Below are 21,342 nucleotides of genomic sequence, written 5' to 3'. Positions count from 1 at the left end.
TAATGTAGGGAATCTTAAATGTTATATTAGGAAGAACTAGGCTATGGAAATTACAGCACAAACACAATAAAACAGTATGAAGCCATTTTAAGTCATGCTGCTGAATACTACCTTTGACTCAGAAAGATGTTCATAATATATTAAGAAAAAAAAATTAGAAAGCAATAAATAGTAAGAGCTCACATCTACTTACTACACACACCATATCATGTTAGTCGATACCCATTGTAGGGCCTGCCCAGACCAATTCAAAGAGAAGGGAAACAGGGTGCAACTCTTGAGAAGTGGCAAAGTCACACTAGGTAAGAAATACTGTCCCAGCAGCCATCTCTGGAAATAGTCGCTGAACACTGACATTTAGTTTCAATTCAGCCCTTAATTTGACTGAATTTTACCCTGTTGTTTTTGCATAAAATTCAAAATCCTCACCTGGGCAGTGAACACAAAAGAAAACCCTATTTTAAATTTGGGTTTTTAAAAAGCACCAAATCAAGACAGTACTGACAAAATACTAGTGAATCTCTAACAAATGGAGACAAAATACCAACCAAACTGCTTCAGGCCTACTTCAGCCACTGTATGACATGCACTTACACGGGTTCTTGAAGCTCTCAATAGATATTTAGCTCTAGTTCATCCACACCATTTCAGGTGAACATGCAAAACTTCAATGGCAGCTTGAGAAATAGTTAATAGGTAACTTTGAAATCAAATGTAATTTCAATTTGTTCCAAAATATTGAACATTTTTAACCATTTCACTGCTGGGTAAAATTTCTGTTTATTAAAATCTCTCAATATAGAAACATATAAAAGAGCTTTTATAAGGCATAAAAAAAACTTGATAAATTAATAAAATAAACTTCCTATAGGCAAAAAAAAGTAGGTAAAATAAAATTTCTAAAAACTAGGAACCATAACTCGTATCACAAATAAAGGACTACTTGTTCTTCCCAATACATCAAAGGCTCTTAGAAATGGAGACAAAAAAAGACTAACAGTCCATGAAAAAAACAAGCAACAAAGATGACTAGATATCTCATAGAGAAGGAAAAGATGCTCATAAAAAATATGAATTAAAACTATAATGAAATACTATTTTTCACTTATCAACAATCAAAATATTTGATGTTGGTGAGGCTGTGGGAAAATCGATCCTCTCCTAAACTGTTAGTGGAAAATTAAATTAACACCTCTATGGAAGAATTCTACTAATTTAAATATGAACATCAATGCATATACTCTTTGACCCAACGATCACACTTCCAGAAATTTATCCTATATATTTTCACACGTCCAAAGTGACTATAATACAAATGAGACTGTAATACCTTGTATAGCAAAACTTAAGTGTGTAAAAATCCCTATATTGAGCATTAAAAGGGATGACAATAAGAACATATTTATATTTGCCTATATATGCATAAAGAAATTCTAGAAGAATACCTAAGAAAGTAATAACAGCAACATCCATGGGTCAGGGGTGGAGGTATGGGGAGGAATTAAAAAGGGGGAAAAAATTTAAAATAAAATAAATCATGAAAGATTCATTATGCAGTCTATAACATTATTAATTTTTGTCTTTATTGAAATATAATAATTAGTTGCTTGCATTTACATTGTACAATTCAATGATTTTTCTTGCAATTATAGTTGACATACAATAATATACCAGTTTCAGTTGTATAGCATAGCAGAGATCCACATAACTTGCAAAGTGATCACCCCACTAAATTTAGTACCCCTCTTCCCTGTTACATATTTATTACATTATTAACTATCTTCCCCATGCTACACTCTACATCTCCATGTTTATTCTGCAACTATCCATTTCTACCTCTTAATCTCTTTGCCTTTTATTTGTCTCCTCCCAAACCCCTCCCATCTAGTATCCCTCTAAATAATCTATCTATGAGTTTATTTCCACTTTTGTTGTTGTTTATTTTGTTCTTTAGATTCCACAAGTACGTGCAATCATGTGATATTTGTCTTTCTCTATCCAACCCATTTCATTCAGCGCAATACCCTCTAGGTCCATCAAGGCAGTATCTTTTTCCATCTCCGTTTTAGTCTGTGTGCCTTTTAATCTGAATTGAGTCTCTTGCAGGCAGCATATGTAGGGGTCTTGTTTTCTTATCCATTCGGCCACTCTATCTTTTGGTTGGAGCACTTAATTCTTTTCCATTTGAGGTAGTTGTTACCATTCTTCATCCCTGTTTTTGATGTATGTTTTTTCTTCTTAAAGAAGTCCCTCTAACATTGCCTGCAATGCTGGCTCGATGATAAATTCCGTTAGCTTATTTTTGTCTGGGAAGCTCTTTATCTGTCCTTCAACTCTAAATGATAGCTTTGCTGGCTGGATAAAGGATTCTTGGTTATAGATCCTGGGTTTTCATCACATTGAATATTTTTCGCCAAGCCCTTCTGTCCTGCATAGTTTCTTTTGAGAAACCAGCTGCCAGTCTTCTGGGTGTTCCCTTACAGGAAACTGCTTTTCTATTGCTGCTTTTAAGATTCTCTTTCTATTTAACCTTTGGCATTTTAATTATGACGTGTCTTGGTGTGGGACTCTTTGGGTTCCTGGTTTTTGGGACTTGAGCTTCCTGGGGTTGTATGTCTATTTCCTTCACCAAGTCATCATTATCTCTTCAAATAGCTCTTCAACATCTTGTTTTCCTTCAGGTACCGCTACGATATGGATATTTTTACCTTTAACTGTGTCCCATAGACTCCTTATATTATTATAGTCTTGGCTTTTTTCTTGCCATTCTGATTGTCCTTGGCTTTCCCATCCTCTATATAGCTCATTTAAAACTCTTCTTTATTCACTTTGTTTATTCCATTTAATATAGTTCTCATCTCAGATAATGCGTTCCTTCATTTCAGACTGGTTCTCTTTTCTAATTTCCATTTCCATTTTTTATTTTTATCTCTCTGAAGTTCGCACTGAATTCATCTACACTTCCCATAAGTTCATTGAGCATCTTTATACTCAGTGTTTTGCATTCTGCATCTGTTAGATTACTTGACTCCATTATTTCTGGATCTCTGTTCTATTCTCTCATATGGTTTCTGCTTCTTCATCTTCCCATTATGGCTGACTTTCGTGTCTGTTTCCATGTTTCTATGTACTGAGCAAAGCTCCTAAGTCTCCCGGTCTTATTAGTGTGGATTTGTGAAGTAGGTGTCCAGTGACATAGTCCTGAGAGGGGTTCAGCTGCAGGGGTTCAAATTTAGCCCAAGCCTCTGCCCCTCAGGGGCCACCTTTTAAGATTCAGCAAGCAATCCACAGATGTGCTTATAGTTGTCTCAAAAGGCCACACCAGAAACCAAGGCCAGCTGCCTCCAGTGTGAGTCTAGGTGCTGCTCAGCAAGGAGCACCTGACTCACTGAGGATATACCTGGATGTGGCTTGGGTGGGACCACGAGTTGGGAGAGGTGAAGTTTTGGGGAATCCTCTGGACGGAGCAACCTGTTATTCAGTTTGATTATGTCTCCCCTGTGGGTGGTGAGTTCACGCACTGGTATGGGGGAGGACTCAACAGAAGAACAATGGATACCACCGGCACATCTGTATAGAGCGAGTTTCACCTCAGTCCTCATTCCAACAACTCAGCGTCCCCTGTAAGTCCCTGGTGCCCCCTGCGCACCCAAACCAGCATTGGTGCTCAGAGCAAGCAAGTCCATCACTGTGAAAGTCTACTCACAGACACAGCCCTTTAAGAGGTATCTGCCGCTGCCACAGCCTCTGTCCCACTCAGCCCTTCGGGACTGGGCAGCCTCGCATCCTCACCTCATCCTATCTTCTGCCGTTGCAAGGTGATTTCTTGGATTTCTCCCTAGTTGAATGGCTTGTTCAACTAGATCCCAGATGATTTTTCCTTGCTGTTTGCTCTGTTTCTGTCGTAACTTTGATTTGGTTGCTCTGGGATGAACAGAGCCTCTAACATCTATACCATTTTTCAACATGATTAATTTTTTTAAACAGAGAATCATTATAAGTGAAAAAAAAAAGTATAAAAATTTGCACAGAAAAAAAACGCCTTGAATGAAATTCACAAAAGAGGAACCTATAGATAATAATTTTTACCATCTTTCCTATACTGAGCATGCATTTGTTTAAAAAAAAAAAAAAAAAGTACCTACCCAGATAAACTTGTTCCAGAAATTTCACTAGGAGAAGAATGACTCAGTGGAGAAGTGGAAGGTCTGAAGCTATCTTGGCCATCTTCTGAACCACATGCACCATGCTCAGGAGAAGGATTTTTCAAATCTATCAGAAAGGTATTATTTTCTAATGAGAACAGGAAAAAAAAAAGTCTGCAAAATGTTGTGAATGTTATCAATTACTCTACCACTTACCAACATTTTTAGGTGAGATTAAAGAATGTTTTCCAAAAGTCACATGCTTTTCACTGCTAGTTTCACTAACATATTCATTTTCCCTCTGATTTTCTCTATTACTTTGCATTTCTTCACACTCTTTTGACAGCCAAAGGGATGCTATTCTGGGGGTCCTTACTAATGAATAACTATTAGACGTTGGAATGGACATTGAGGTAGCTTTTTCACTGTTACCAATATCTGGAAATTTGTCGTCAATGGAATATGTCTTCATATCAACTACTGCACTCTCATTCTCTCTTATATTTGTAAGAACTGAATTTGAAGTGTTTATTGATCTTAATGATTCCTGGCTTTCACTCTCTCCATTTTCACCATAGCAAATAGCTGCCGTATTTTCTTCTGATTCCCTTACACATCTAGTAGTAGCGCCTAAGTCTACTGTATGGATGTCTTCTGTAGTCCGTTCTTTTGGCAAATACAAATCCCAAATAGACCCATCAGCTCTTGAAAAGGTTTGCAGTCCACCTTCACATCTACTAACTTCGGTTTTTTTAAGATATTTCTCCATATCAAATGTGCTAGATCCATTACTTTTTTCTAAATCATTAGGTAAGAAATGAGACACAATGGAACAGTCCTTTTGTTTATCATCTTCCTGAATATTATTTGAAAGTGCCTTGATCATGGCAGCAAATTGGGAAGGATCAGTACTAACTGATGCATTTTCAATAGCTGAAGCAATGGTGCTTATCCTAAGTACAGAATCACCACCATCAAGTAGCTTGCCTTTGCATCTTTGGGGTTTGCTGTTCATGAAGAAAGTGTCCTAGAAATAAGAAAATTTACATCAGATAAATTTACTTCAGGTCCATGGTAGGTATATATTAGTTTAATCTTTATAAGTGCTACATAAGATTTAACAGCAGCAAGAAACTAACGGTATAACAAATATCCTAATGAAATAAGGCAGTTGTTATAAGCTTTAATTGTAGAGTACTGGGTTACTTACATAATCAGATTATCAACTGTTAAAAAAATTCTTCAGGAGTTTCAAGAGATGGTAAAACTGAATCAGAGAATAATGTAAAACCAAAATATTAAACTGAGATTGAGAAGCCACTGCCCAACTGTGATTGCCAAGTAAAGTTCTTGGTAATTTCATTCACTTGTTAGATTTATAAGCAAGACGTAAATAGGAATCATGGGTAAAAAATTGAAATGAAACAAAGAAAGACAGATCTATTTAATATTCAAAAATCAAGTTAAGACTTCTGCCTCCAGTAATAGCAGACTAAGTAACGCAAGCCAACTCTTGCTGAAAGCAATTAGAACTGGACAGCATATCCATAGACATTCCTTAGAAGGTACTAGGGAGCTAAAAGAAAAAGAGTAAAAGTTGGGGCCAAAACTCAAGAGAAGAATCCCAGAGAGGTGAGCTCATTAATGGGGATCTGAGGCTTCAAGAAGAGGCAGCTGATAAAAAAAAACTTCGAGAAGCTAATCAAAATTGTTCTTACAGGTATAAGAGTATAAAAACCTCAGTTCGGAGTCTACCACTGATGGCAGGGGGTGGCCCTGGTAAAAATCATGCATTAGAATGAGACTATAAAGGGCTATACCCTACGAGTAAAGATTAACCAAAATTAGACTGTCTCTCATAAGGACTGAGGTACAGCTCCAATTACTTCGATCCCAGAAACTGGATTAAAGTGATGTGAGATTGCTAGAGTTCTTTGCTCCCTTCCTGTAATGTCAAGAGGTAAAAAAATAAAAAAACACCCCCCTCCCGTAAAAATTTTTTTATTAAACATTATTAAGCAAAGGAGACATGTTGTAATTTCTGGAGTATAACCAGTCTAAAATAACAGGAAAACATATAATTACCAAATTAGTAGAGTGGGGAAATTGGAATAATATAAAGTACTTAATCCAAAAAAATTGTAAAAAAAAAAAAAAAAAAAAGTCTAGATGAAACAGAGAAAGTGAAAAAAGAGAGCAGATTCAAACCCCCATATATTGAGAATTCCATTAAATATAAGTAAAAAGAAAGACTGTGGAACTGGTTGAAAAATAAAATCCAACTCTTTGTTCTTATAAAAGAAACATCTAAGATGATACAGAAAGGTTGAAAGTAATATAATAAAAAAAGGTATAACATGCAAACACTAACTAAAGATAGCTGTTGTTAACTATGTTACTATCAAACTAGACTTAAGGAATAGGCATAGAGACAAAGGGAATCACGCACAATGATAAAAGGTTCCATTCTCCAGAAAAAGAGAACGGTCCTAATTTGTATGTATCTAAAAATATAGCCTCAAAATTTTTCTCAATTTTATTAAGAAATACATTACTGTATAAGTTTAAGGTGTACAGCATGGTGGTTTGGTTTACATATATTGTGAAATGATTATAATAGGTTCAGTTAACATCCATCATCTCAAATAGATACAATAAAAGGAAAAGAAAAACTTCCTCCTTGTTATAAAAACTCTCAGGTTCTACTCTCTTAACAACTTTCCTAGACAGTCATGTGTTACTTAACAAAGGGTCTACATTCTGAGAAATACATCATTAGGTAATTTTGTCATGTGTGAACATCAGAGAGTACTTAACAAACCTAGATGTATAGCCTATTGTTCCTAGGCTACAGACCTGTACAGCATGTTACTGTACTGAATACAGTAGGCAACTAAAACACAATGCTAAGCATTTATATATCTAAACATAGAAAAAGTACAGTAGAAATATAGTATAAAGGATAAAAAAAATGGTACACATGTGTAGGGCATTTACCACGAATGGCGCCTGCAGGACAAGTTGCTTTGTGTTAAGACCTAGGGTCTTACTGCACACTACTATAAACTTTATAAACAACATATACTTATGCTACACCAAATTCATAAAAAATTGTTTTTCTTTAATAATAATAAAAGTTTACTGTAACATTTTCACTTTATAAACTTAATTTTTTAAACTTTTAAACTTTCAACTCTTTTGTAGTAACACTTAGCTTAAAACACACATTGTGCGGCTGTACAAAATATTTTCTTTATATCCTTATTCCATAAGTTTTCTATTTTTAAATTAAATTTTTTTTTATTTCTAAACTTTTCTGTTAAAAACTAACAACAGATAAACACATGTTAGCTTAGGCCTACACAGGGTTAGGATTCAAGATCATCAATATCACTGTCTTCCACCTCCATATTTGTCCCATGGAAGGTGCTCAGGAGCAGTAACACCCATAGAGCTGCCATCTATGTTAACAATGCCTTCTTCTGGAATACCTCCTGAAGGACCTGCCTGAGGCTCTTCTTGAGGAGGTATCACTCTTTTTAAAAATATACCTATGGTAACGGTTGCTTTGTTTTTCTTTCCATCACAGATTTGCTTGTAAGCAGATAAAGCACCATGAACATTCCTCTCCATGAATGAAAATCTTTTTGTTTTGGGGTCCATGTTTTCAACATCTTTAACCCTTTTCTCATTTAGAAAAGAATGTGCAGCTCATGTAGGAATATAGCTATGTTTTCTAGGCTACAACATTTCCAGCGAGTGAACTACTAAAAATAGAATGCTATAAATAGAATGATATAATGTTTCCAAAGACCATCAATATACTAGAGCAATGCGAAAATAACAAAAGCGAGATATTTCATGGCAAATTTTGAAGGTAAGGTTAGGGCTGTAATCCACAAGTTATCTCAGGGCAAACAGGAAAAGGGTTCAGGAGCTTGTTGAAGTCTGCAAAAACTTCTGCTAAACCCTTTCCTGTTAATTTTCTTGAGCGTTCTTTTTCTTCTCCAGCAGTTTCCTTTTCTCTTGCCTCTTCTTCAGCTATGCACTCCTGTTCTACCTGGAACAACTCCTCATTAGTCAGTTCCTCAGGAACCATGTCTAGGAGTTCCTCAATGTCATTCCCATTCACACCCAGGTTAAAGTTGTTTGCCATCTCAACCACAGCCTCGCTGATTTTTGCAACCTCCTAATCTTTGGAAAATCCATGAATGAACCTTGTGTCTTCTTTCAAATGCCATTCATACACTTCTTAGTGACATCACATCAAGCCCAAGCAAGATTCTTGATGCAGTCCCAGGTGTTGCAATCCTTCTAGAATTGCATCAGTGTCTTCCTCAGTTGCAGCAATAGCCTAGAAAAGGGTCCACTTCAGGTAGTAGGACTTAAAAGCTGCTGTAACTCTTCAACCCATTGGTTGGATCTTAGAGGTGGTGTCCTGGATATTGGGATGAAGAACATCAATAAGAGGAAGATGTCTGGGAGAACTGTCAATGATAAGCAAAATCTTGAAAGGTATGTCATTCTCCAAACAGTTCTTCTCCATTCCGCTGGCACAGCAATTCAGGAAGGGATCTTGGGAGAGGAGATGAGTCATCCATGACTTCTTATTGATTCTGCAGTACTCTGGCAGTGTGTGCTTACTGACATGCTTGAAGGCCCTGGGGTTCTCACTGTGCCAGATCACAGTTTCAATTTGTAGCCTGCAACACTGATCCGAAACAAGACTGTTATCCTGTCCTTAAAAGCCCTGAAAACTGGAACTGTCTTGGCCTCCTTATGGATCAAGTCTTTTCAGGCATCTGTTTCCAGAACAGGAAAGTTCCACCCATACTGAATATTTGCTCTGGTAAGTAATTTTCCTCCACAATCTGCTTATCTAGAGTTTCAAAAATTTCTTCAGCTGCCTTCTCATCAGCACTGGCAGACTTACCACTCACTTTCAGATTATGTAATGAATGATTTTTGAATTGTTAAACCATCTGGAGCTAGCAGTAATTTCAACATTGTAGTTGAGTCCAGCTTTTTCTTCAACATTGCAAACAAATTTTTCATTTTTGCTGTGATCGTCATGGTACAGAGAGGGATACGCTTCTGTATCTGGTCTTTAATCCAGGTAGTGAGAAGTTTCACCAAGTCTGATATATGCACTTCTTAAATTTTTGTTGGTTTTATTGCCTTAAGTGAAGCAGATCCTTTAGCAGCTTCCATCACTTTGTTCTTATTCTTCAAGATCGTAGCTATGGTGGAATGGAACATGCCTGACTGGTGAGCAATAACCATTACTGATTTTCTACCTTCGTAGTCCTCAGTAACTTTTAATTTTGTTTCTAGGTCAATCACCTGATATGGCTTCTTATTAGCAACATTAGCAGTGGATTTTTTTATACTTAAGAGCTACGACATAAGATTAAATCAAGCACAAAAGAAAATGATGGGTAAACATGAGATGCATGAGGCTTCTGCTGGCTTAACACGACACGTTGTTTTTTTTATATATATAAAAAGACTACACTCTAAAATAATAATAAATAGTAAATACAAAAACCAGTAACAGTTGTTGACCATTCTCAATTAGTATGTACTACACATAATTGTATCTGCTATACTTTTATACAACTGGCATTAAACAATACATTTGTTTACACAAGCATCACCATAAACATGTGAGTAATGTGTTGTGCTACGATGTTATGACAGCTATGATTTCACTAGGTGACAGGAATTTTTTAGCTTCATTATAATCTTATGGGACCTCCAACGTAGGCAGTCCTTGGCTGACCAAAACGCCTTTATGCGATGCATGACTGCATATCATACAGCATTATTAACTATTCTCATCATGTTGCACATTACAACTAGTACTTATTTTTATTTGTAATTACACCCTTATGTCTTATTTATTTTGTAACTGAAAATTTGTACCTCTTAACTCCCTTCACCCATTTCATTCACCCCAAAAATCCCTCCCCCTCTGGCAACCCCCAATTTGTCCTCTGTATCTATGAGTTTTGTTTAGCCTTGAAAATCTTAAAAGAAATACTGACAGACTCATGATAAATAATAAACAAACCCACCTAAGTCACTGAAAGAACAAGCTGAAAGAATAATTAACTGAAAGAATAATTCTAAGAACACAGTTTGATCATGATTTAACAAATTTTACCTAAATGAAATATACAGAAGAGGGCAACCAACAATTGCGCCAATGGCATTTCTTTCAAGTGCATAGAGAACATTTTCAAAAACTAAACAAATGTTGAAATATATATCATGTCTCAACACATTTCAAAGGACTAAAACCAAAAACTCTTTGACTATAGTACAACTGGCTTACAATCAGTATTTTAAAATCTCTAAATGTTTGGAAACTAAGCAATAAACTTTAAAAAACAGATGGATCAGAGAAATTAGAAAATACATTGAATGAAATAATAAAAATATATAAAAACATATGGGATGAAAAAAGGAGATGCAAAAATATCCCTGCTTTCAGGGAAACATACCTTCAGATGCATATATAAAAAAAGCAAAAAAGCAAAAAAATAAACAAGCTAAGCAGTAATCTCAAGAACTTAGAAAACCAAATTAAGTCCACAGAATCTAGGACAGAAATAAAGACCAAAAAATATTAACTAGAAAAGAGAATGTAAAATTTTAAAAATAAAATTGAAAAATACTTGGCAAGACTGACCAAGGAAAAGAGAGAAGCAAAATAGCTAATATTAAAAATAACAAGTAGGACATTTCTTAAGAACCTAACATATTAAATAACATTATAAGAGGATATTATGGTCAATGTTATAGTGATATATTTTCAGGTTCAGATAAAAGATTACAACTCCCAGAAAACAACTTACTAAACTACAAAAAAATATTGAAACATCAGAATAGCCTTATATCTAATAAGAAATTGAATCTATTATAAAGTATTAGTTTTTAATACTTTTAATTTCAGACATAGAAGTTTTCACCAGTTTTCTACCAAAATCTAAAGAAAAATTGTACCATCTTACAAACTCTTCCAGAAAATGGAAAAAAATCAGACCAGTAAAATCTTCATACCAAAACCAAGATTATAAGAAAGAGCATTCATTTCACTCATAAACAAAGAAGAAAAATTCTAAACAATTAGTAAACTGAATCTAATGATCTATAAAGAGGATAACACATAATACACAAGTGAGGTTTAGTCCAAGTACAGAACAGTTTAACATTCAAAAACTATTTATTTATTTATCAATCAATCAATCTATTTATAATTTATTTTTATTATAGTGACATCAGTTAACGAAATCCAGTAAGTTTCAGGTGTACAATTCAACAGTAAGGCGCACATGTATATATATGTATATATATACACACACATATATATAATTATACATACATTTATATAATTATATGTTAATATAATTATATATTAATACAAAGAAAGCTCATGTTTGTCTTCATAGATGCAAAAGAGCATTTGACAAGATTCAATCTCTGAAAACAAACTACACTTTAACACTCCATTGACACCAATAGACAGATCTTCCAGGCAAATAATCAGCAAGAAAACAATAGGCCTAAAAGACACACTAGACCAGATGGATTTAATATTTTCAGAGCATTTCACCTCAAAGCAGCAAAATACACACTCTTCTCAAGTGCACATGGAACATTTTCCATAATAGACCACCTTAGGACACAAAACAAGTCTCAATAAATTTAAGAAGACTGAAATCATATCAACCGTCCTCTCCAATCACAATGGTATAAAACTAGAAATCAATTACCAAAAAAAAAAAAAAAAAATTGGAAAATACACAAACACATGGAGGCTAAATAATATGCTACCAAACAATAAATGGGTTATCAATGAGATCAAGGAAGAAATCAAAAGATTACTTAGAGACAAATGAAAATGAAAACACAACGACTCACAATCTATGGGACACAGCAAAAGCAGTCCTAAGAGCGAAATTCACAGCATTACAGGCCAACCTCAAGAAACGAGAAAAAGTTCAAATAAACACTATAACCTTACACTTAAAAGAACTAGAACAAGAACAGCAAACAAAGCCCAAAGTGAGTAGAAGGAAGGAAATAATACAGATCAGCGTGGAAATAAACAAAATAGAGTCTAGAAAAACAATACAAAAGATTAATGAAATGAAGGGCTTGTTCTTTGAAAGGATAAACAAAACTGACAGACCCTTAACCAGACTCATCAAGGAAAAAAGAGAAAGGACTCAAATAAAATCAGAAATGAAGAGAAGAAATAATTACGGACACCACAGAAATAGAAAAGATCCTAAGAAAATACTATGAGCAATTATACGCCAACAAATTAGACAATCTGGAAGAAATGGATACATTACTAGAAACATACAATCTCCCAAGACTGTGTCAAGAAAAAACAGAAAATCTGAACTGACCACCACCAATGAAATAAAATAAGTAATCAAAAACCTCCCCAAAACAAAAGTCCTGGACCAGATGGCTTCATAAGTGAATTTTACCAAACATTCAAAGAAGAATTAACACCTGTTCTTTTCAAACTATTCCAAAAAATTCGTGAAGGAGAAGGCTCCCTAACTCCTTTTATGAGGCTACGATTACCTTGACTCCAAAACCAGACAAAGGCATTACAAAAAAAGAAAACTATAGGCCGATACATCTTATGAACATTGATGCAAAAATCCTCAACAAAATATTAGCAAACCAAATTCAGCAATGCCTTAAAAATATCATACACCATGATCAAGTTGGATTTATTCCTAGGTTGTAAGGCTGGTACAATATCCGCAAATCAATTAATATGATACACCACATTAACAAATCAAAAGATAAAAAACATATGATCATATCAACAGATGCAGAAAAAGTGTTCGACAAAATCTAGCATCCATTCATTATAAAAACTATCAGCAAAGTGGGAACAGAGGGAACATACCTCAACATAATAAAGGCCATATATGACAAACCTACAGCTAACATCATATTCAATGGGGAAAGGCTAAAACCGATTTCCTTAAGATCAGAAATAAGACACCTTTCCCCACTTTCACCACTCCACTTCAACACTGTATTGGAAGTCTTAGCCACAGCAATAAGAAAGAGAAATAAATGGTATGTGAACTGGAAAGGAAGAAGTAAAACTCTTGTTATTTGTTGATGACATATACTATACATAGAGAACCCAAAAGATTCAACCAAAAAACTGTTAGAACTGATCAATGAATTTAGAAAAGTAGCAGGATAGAAAATAAATATTCAGAAGTCAGTGGCATTTCTATACACCAAAGATGAACTGTTGGGAAGAGAAATTAAGAAACAATCCCATTTATAATTTCATTGAAAACAATAAAATACCTAGAAATCTAATTAACCAGGAGGTAAAAGATCTGTTCTCAGAAAATTATAAGTCATTGAAAAAAGAAACTGAAGAAGATACAAATAAATGCAAGTATATACTGTGCTCAGAAGTAGGAAAAATCAACATCATTAAAATGGCCATACTACCCAAAGCAATCTATAGATTCGATGCAATCCCTATCAAAATACCAATGTTTCAGAGGCATTTTTCAGAGAGCTAAATCTGAATTTATATGGAACCATAAAAAACCCTGAATAGCCATGATAATCTTGAGAAAGAAGAACAAAGTTGGAGGTATCGCACTACCTGATATCAGACTATACTACAAGGCTACAGTAATCAAACAGCCTGGTACTGGCATAAAAACAGATACATTGATCAATGTAACAGAATAGAGAGCCCAGAAATAAATCCACACCTATACGCTAACTTAATATACGACAAAGGAGGTAAGAATATACAATGGGGTAAAGAACAGCCTCTTCAATAAAAGGTGTTGGGAAAGTTGGACAGAAACATGCAAAAAAAGAAACTGGAACACCTTACACTGTATACGAGAAGAGACTCAAAATAGATTTAAATACTTAAATGTAAGACCCAAAACCATAAAACTTCTAGAAGAAAACATGTAAACTCTCTGGTACTGCTAACAGTAATTTCTTTTCAGCTATATCTCCTTGGGCAAGGGAAATAAAAGAAAAAAATTAAAAAATGGGACTACATCAAACTAAAAAGTTTTCAACAAAAAGACAACCAACTGAATGGGAGAAGATATTCCCTAATGATACATCTGATAAGAGATTAATATCCAAAATATATAAATAACCCATACAACTTGACAACAAAATAACAAACAATCTAATTAAAAAATGGGCAGAAGACCTGAACAGATACTTCTCCAAAGAGGAAATGCAGATGGCCAACAGACATATGAAAAGATGCTCAAAGTCACTAATCATCAGAGAAATTAAAATTAAAACCACAATGAGATATCACCTCACACCTGTCAGAATGGCTATCATCAATAAATCAAAGAACAAGTGTTGGTGAGGAAGTGGAGAAAAGGGAACTCTCAAACACTCTTGGTGGGATTGCAAACTGGTACATCCAGTATGGAAAACACTCTGGAAGTTTCTCAAAAAATTAAAAATGGATATACCTTTTGACCCAGCAATTGCACTTCTGGGTATTTACCCAAAGAAAAACAAAACAATAGTTTGTAAAGATCTATGCACTCCTATGTTCATGGCAGCACAACTTACAATAGCCAAGATATGGAAGCAACCTAAATGCCCATCAACAGATGATTGGATAAAGAAGTTATGGTTCATATATATAATGGAATATTACTCAGCCATTAAAAAAAATGAAATCCTACCATTTACAACAACATGGATGGACCTAGAGTTTATTATGCTGAGTAAAATAAGTCAGACAAAGAGAAATATCACATACTTTCACTTATATGCGGAATCTAGGGAACAAAAAGAACAAATTAATCAAAAACAGACTCTCAAAGATAGAGGACAAGCTGCAGACAGACCCATACAACATGACAACAAAATAACAAAGAGGCAAGGCGGGTTGAGGGACTGAATTGGGTGAAGGGTTAAAGTAGTACAAATCAGTGGTTGATAGATGGTCATGGGGATGGGGAGCACGGCATAGGGAATGCAGTTAGCATTAATGTATTGGCTAGGTGGAGGGCCAGGGGAGAGAAAGCAATTAGTGGGATCGTTTTATAAACTATATAAATGTTGCACCAATGTACTATATACTTGAAACAAATAAAATATAAAATAATTTAAAAATTTTCTAGACAAAAAATGTTAGATGGGAATTTTCTTAATTCAATGCTAAAGAATAACCTACAGCATACCTGAAATTTAAAGATAAAATACTGAAGAGCTTTCCCACTGCATCAGGAAAACCTGGCATCATCACTTTTATTTAACATTATTCCAAGGTAGAATCAAGTAAGACCAAACAAGGAAATAAAAGTATAGAAGAAAGGAATAAAACTGTTATTCTCAGATGATATAACTGTACATAGAGAAAAATCCAAGAATTTAGATATTAGAGTTAATATTCAATTTAGCACAGTTGCTGAATATATTAAAAAGTGCATTTTCTGTTTAGCCATAACAAATGGAAAATAAATTTAAGAAAGAAAATATTAAAATCGTGTTTCAATAACTTAGGAATAGATCCTAACAAAAGATGTACAAAATCTTTGCACAAAGAAATCATAAAATACAGAGAGAAATAAAACCTCAATGGAGGGATGTAAAATTTTCATGAATTAGAAGATTCAGTATTATAAAGATGTCAATTTTACTATTCTTTAGATTAAATGCAATCCCAATTAAAAGCCCAACAGGACTGCTGTTTGGTTAGTTTGTGGAAAGTGACAATTTGACTTTAAAATACATATGGAAATGCAAAGTGCCAAAAATAGCCAAGATACTTTTAAAGAAATATAATAGGGAGGACTTATTCTACTAGATATCAAGACTTGTTTATACAGCTACAATATTTACAATATCTCTCTCACACACACACACTCTCTCTCTCTCACACACACACACAGGGACACTAGGGACACTGTAAACTCCCAGCCAGAAACCTATTAGAGCTCAGTCCTATTTGAATTCAGTTCTTTAGAGATGGAAGGACATAGAACAGTTCCAGCACACCCACAGCCAGCTGGGAAAATGAGGCAAGCCTTGGCTGTGCCTGTTTGATACAGACACATAAACACATGAAGGCCCCTGACGTCTAGGAGGCTTCCCAGCTGGGTTCTCAAGGCCTCCAGAGGCATTTCTCTTTTGCACCGCACACGCCTGGGCCTAGCACGTTCTCCTCAGCCCTCTGACTTCCTTGCCTCAGGAGGAAAGGGACTGTGCCTGGCAGCATGGATCGTGGAGGGAACATGGGGTCTTCAAAGGCCTTCTGAGGTGCTGGCCAGGCCTAATAAAATATTAGCCAACCCTCTGCGCCCAGGACCCAGTCTCTGGCTGCCCCAGCCTGGCTGGGCAATGGGCTTGACAGCAGCCAAGGTCCCAGGAGCAGTGTGTTTGCCAGTGGTCCAAAGCCCTGCTGTGGGCAAACAGACTGTCCAGGGTAAGAGTGGGGGAGTAGGAGAATGGGCCGCTTGTGTTGGATCAGGTAGGTGAGGATCATGGCTGTGAGGACGGGGTAAGGACGCTAGTCAAATGGGAGAAGGACGGGTGGTAGAATTGGCAGCAAGGGAGTACGGAAACATGGAGGAGGCAGGGAATGGGCTACCTGGAGGCCGAAGAAGGTGGAAGAGTCCTGGGGTTAGACTTGAAAGCTGAGAGTGGATCAAAAATGGTATGGGGCATTTGGAAAAAGAGTGGGGCTGCTGTGTCATGGGAAGACACAGTGGAGGAAGGAAGGAAGAGAGAGCCCCCTGCCAGGCCCTGTGTTGTACTTACATAAGATAGAGTTCCAAATGTCCATCAACAGTAGAATGGATATATCAACTGCAAAATAGTCATATAATAGAATACTACACAGTAATGAAAATAAGCTTCTATTATAGTTAATAGTTGTATCTAGCAAATGTAAGTAAAAAAAAAAAAAAGAATACATGCTATGTAATTTCTTGTATATAAAGTTCAAAAACAGACGAAATTAATATAGTGCTGAGGTCAGACAAGAGGAAGTAGTGTTCAGTGGTGGCAAAATAAGTTTCTGGGCTACTGGCAATGTTCTCTTTCTTGATCTGGGGTGTGCACAGGTGTACAAGTTATGATAACTCACTAAGTTTGTTTTACAAACTCCTTTGTATGTTTATAATACCTTGATAAAAAATGTTTTCAAAAATTTAAGACACTTGTAATAAAATTGAATCCAAAAAAAGGACCAATCATGTTATACTCCATATTTTTCACATGTGAACTTATCTTGAACTTAGGCTTCTATGACAATGTGATTTTAGCTTTTCTTAATGAAAGGCTTGCAATACCTCTGTTTTGTCTTTACTGGCAGTTAATGTCACATCATTTTCATCCACTTGTGAAATACTCTCCAGTTCTTCAGCATGAAGTGTAATTGATCCTTCACTTAGTTGTGCCTTGGATTGTTCTTTTAAGTCTCCTGTAGGAAATACATAATATTCCATTTATCTATACACTATCTCACGGAAACAATCTGTGAGATAAGGATCACTCAATATAATTGCCAAGGAAGGCATCTTTTTTTCTCCAAATATCAGTCATCTTCAAAATGTGTAGTCACTAGGACAAAGGACCATATCGTTGTTAATTTGGCTTAATTCTGCAAAAACTGGACTTTGAAGAAGATTGGATTTTAGTTTTTCTCCTGCAGATACTGACAAAAATCACTCAGTATTTTCAATTTTAAACATTTCACACATATACAATAAGCTGAATTTAAAAACCACTTCTTTACAATAAGAGAAACTCAACTAATTACAGATATAGCCTCTTTATTCTAACTCCCCTATTAGTATATAGGCTCTTTAAGACTGAAGCATATCTTATACAATTTTATATAATATGTAGGACTAAGCATTGTATTAGCAAAAAGTTGCTATTGTATCACTGTATGTTAACCAAAAAAGTTTGATTTTAAATATTTATCACAAATATTTATCATACTCACGACTATCCAAATCTTAAAATAAATCTCTAACAAAGTCTACCTAAATAGTATATATAATAGTTATAATTCATCAACTCAAATTATTTAAATAAGACAAAGTTAACTGCCCCTTTGAACAAATTATTTTCATTTACTTTGGTTTTTACAAATGTATTTTGGTAGATTCTGTCTGACTTGTTTCCACTTCAGATTGAAAAGGCAATCTGGGGTTATATAAAAATCAAATCTGTAATACTGCAAAAATTCTAAGTGATTTGTTTATACATTTTCACTCATAAAGAACAGAATCACACAACTACTTAATTTATAGGTTTAAAATTAAAAAAAGGGTTACTAAACTCTTTTATGTAATCCATTACCTGAAAATAGATCATGGTTAAGATGAGCCATTTCTTTTTCCAAATTACTTCTTGATAAATCAGATTTTCTTATTAAAGCAACAGGTTCTCTCTTCTCTGGTGATCTAATAAAATAACCAAATGATGGCTACAAAATAAACATGTAAATTATTTCCTTAAGTTTTAACAGCTTTAAAAAATTCTATACTATTTTATGTTAATATTGGTAACCTAGCTAAATGATTTCAACGAAATAATTTTTTTTCCATTGAAACTTAAATTATTAGAGATGAACAGTTATTAAACCAATAAGATGGTTTATATTTCAAAATATGTTTTTACACAACAGGTTAAAAAAATGAATCTTTAAATTCTTCCCACTAACCAATTACATAACAAAATTAGTTAACAGGTACTGAATAATTACTGCATGTTAAGTTTAGTGCTAAATGCTTTATATGCACCATCCCATTTAATTCCTATGAAACCCTATATAAAATAGCATTCCATTTTAGAAGGCATGGAAGAGTTAAGTCAATTGTTCCATGTAACAGAAATAGTTAAAAGGCAGAACTAGGACTGGAGTCAGGGTCTGACATACTAGTAAATCTAAGCTTTTCACCACTATTCTACTGTGTCCCTATTCTGTCTCTGCTTTAAAGATACTATGCTCTAGCTATGCCATCATAATATTCAAAATATAAGGGCTGGTCAATTTAACCACTCCTAGCACATACCATACTTACTCTTTTCACATTGTAACCACCACCGAGGCAACCAAGAGCTTCAGATCTTTGAGCAAAGAACTCTCCTAAAGATAGACGTAAATAACTGGCATCATCTTTGTCCAGATCTGATGTGCTAAGTGACTTCCTCAACAAATTGTAATTAATTGAAGTTCCCCAAGATGTATCCCCTAGTGCAAGTGAAGTGTTCTGTGCATCTATATTTTCTTCCTAGGAAAAAAGTTATTGTTTCATTTTATTTCCCCAACAAGCCTTCTTTTTGTTCTTTTCATATGCAAAAATAAATTTATCTAAGAAAATTTAAACATTTTAAATTTTTAAATTGGACAAATTCATGCTTAAAGAGCTCACACAGATAATAAAGTCCAGAAGAAGAAAAATTCATTTTTCATACTTGAGTTGTAATATGCATTGTTTTAATATATTGCTGAATCAAACACTGACTTTCATTAATACAAATCTTTACAAAGGAATACATCTTCAATAAAAACAAATAGCATTACCTCATTTCAAAACATGGTTAAAAACTAGGAAAATATCTTTAACAATTATTAAGGTGATTTTAAGCAAATTAAGCATTTTAGTATGCCAGTTATTTTTCAATTAATTCAGAGTGTGAAGGAAAAAATAGAAATTATCTAAATGTGAGAAACAAGATATAATTCTATACTAACTTTATATATAGTCAGAAAGAAATGAAAAATTTGCCTACATTGAAATACATACAGAAAAATGTTTAAACTTTGGTTAATGCCAATAAAATACAAACCTGCATAAATTGGTGCTCTTTGTTAAATTCTTCTTCATCTTGTGCAATCAAATCCAATGCCTCAGCTTAAAAAAAGAACAGGTTTGTAAAATTATACTAATGTTTACTAAATACTAGCATATACATAAAACTAAAAGCCTAATGAGGACAATGAAATACTAAAGAAATAAAAATTTTTAAAGTCCGTGAAAGCTTCTATCACATGACTGACACATCTGTATTAAGTACATAAGTCTGTGGTTCTCAAACTTTGGGTAATGAACACCGTACTGTGACTGATTTCATCAGTTATTAATGTGCCCTAACTTACTAAATAGGCTTTACAATGTAAGCTTTTTGTTTTTAAAAGATTCACATTCATTTCAGCTTTGAAGATCTGGCATATATGAGTTAATAAGGTACTCTTGCCCATGAAAACAGGTGGGATTTCATCAGGAACCATCAGACTGACAAGACATTCAATAAACTCGTCATGAAGATGTCTGCTGGGGTGCCCAACCACCTGTTTGCCCAGGACTGTCCCAGTTTTTGAAAGTAAAAGTCTGACATCCCAGCAAACCCCACAGCCTAGGAAAACAGGGACAAGTGGTCATCCAGTTGTCTGTCTTTAAAGGTCTTATAAGCACCTCAGTTCACCTCAGGGAAATGAATGGGTCCAGATACCTTCAACCTCTAAGCCAAGGCCACAAATTAAAATGCCTCAGAGGCTAATGGCCAATGAGTAAAGAGGGCCAGGTGTAACACTAGAGGGAGGGGTGAGACAGTAGCAAACTAAAAAGCATATGGTCTTGTTCAAGGCATTAAAATTAACAAGAATTTTAAACATGTTGGCTAACTCAGAAAAGTCTGCAGGCTAGACTCAAGATTGTCTGTCTGTTGCCCACTCTGGGCCTCTACCTGGTACTTCAAGATAGTAGCAGAAATTGGAAGAGTGAATAGCAACCCAGAAGGGACAGTACACTTGTAGACCAAATACAAGAGCTATCTCCTACTCTCATTAGTCCATCAAAGGCTAATCAGATCCAAACTGCCCTTTAGGAAACCCTCACAGTCCAAACATTAACATCTTGAGACAAAATGAGAATAGATACAGGAGCATATTTCCAGTCAGGAAAAGTAGAGCACCAAAAAGAGAGTTCTGGATTGTTACTTGTAAGGATAGTGCTGGTTCTTTACCCTGGGAACACATCATTTCTTACATAAACACATTCTAACCTAGAAGTCTATGAGTGAACACCAGGAGAACCATGAAGCTCCCGAAATCACATGCAAAATATTATCTTCCATACAAAGTTTTCTATGAAGATTCTCTGTGGGGGTCCCATAACTCAAA

The 21,342-nt window shown here is 34.9% G+C and overlaps 1 protein-coding gene across 1 annotated transcript in view; it reads right to left on the bottom strand.

The window, feature by feature from the left end:
- The window catches only part of CEP192 (centrosomal protein 192), a 162,506-nt gene that overhangs the window by 62,089 nt on the left and 79,075 nt on the right, over nt 1–21,342 (bottom strand). The window contains exons 21-26 of the mRNA XM_039846883.1: nt 20,010–20,074; nt 19,241–19,450; nt 18,516–18,642; nt 17,498–17,628; nt 4,362–5,172; nt 4,146–4,272 (exon numbers count right to left, since the gene is read on the bottom strand). Coding sequence (XP_039702817.1) covers nt 4,146–4,272; nt 4,362–5,172; nt 17,498–17,628; nt 18,516–18,642; nt 19,241–19,450; nt 20,010–20,074 — 1,471 coding nt within the window. The remainder of the gene's footprint in view (nt 1–4,145; nt 4,273–4,361; nt 5,173–17,497; nt 17,629–18,515; nt 18,643–19,240; nt 19,451–20,009; nt 20,075–21,342) is intronic.

The sequence above is a fragment of the Pteropus medius genome, unplaced genomic scaffold (assembly GCF_902729225.1).
Source record: "Pteropus medius unplaced genomic scaffold, Ma_sr-lr_union100, whole genome shotgun sequence".
In the NCBI taxonomy this organism is placed as follows: domain Eukaryota; kingdom Metazoa; phylum Chordata; class Mammalia; order Chiroptera; family Pteropodidae; genus Pteropus; species Pteropus medius.
This window is presented reverse-complemented; position numbering and strand designations above follow the sequence as displayed.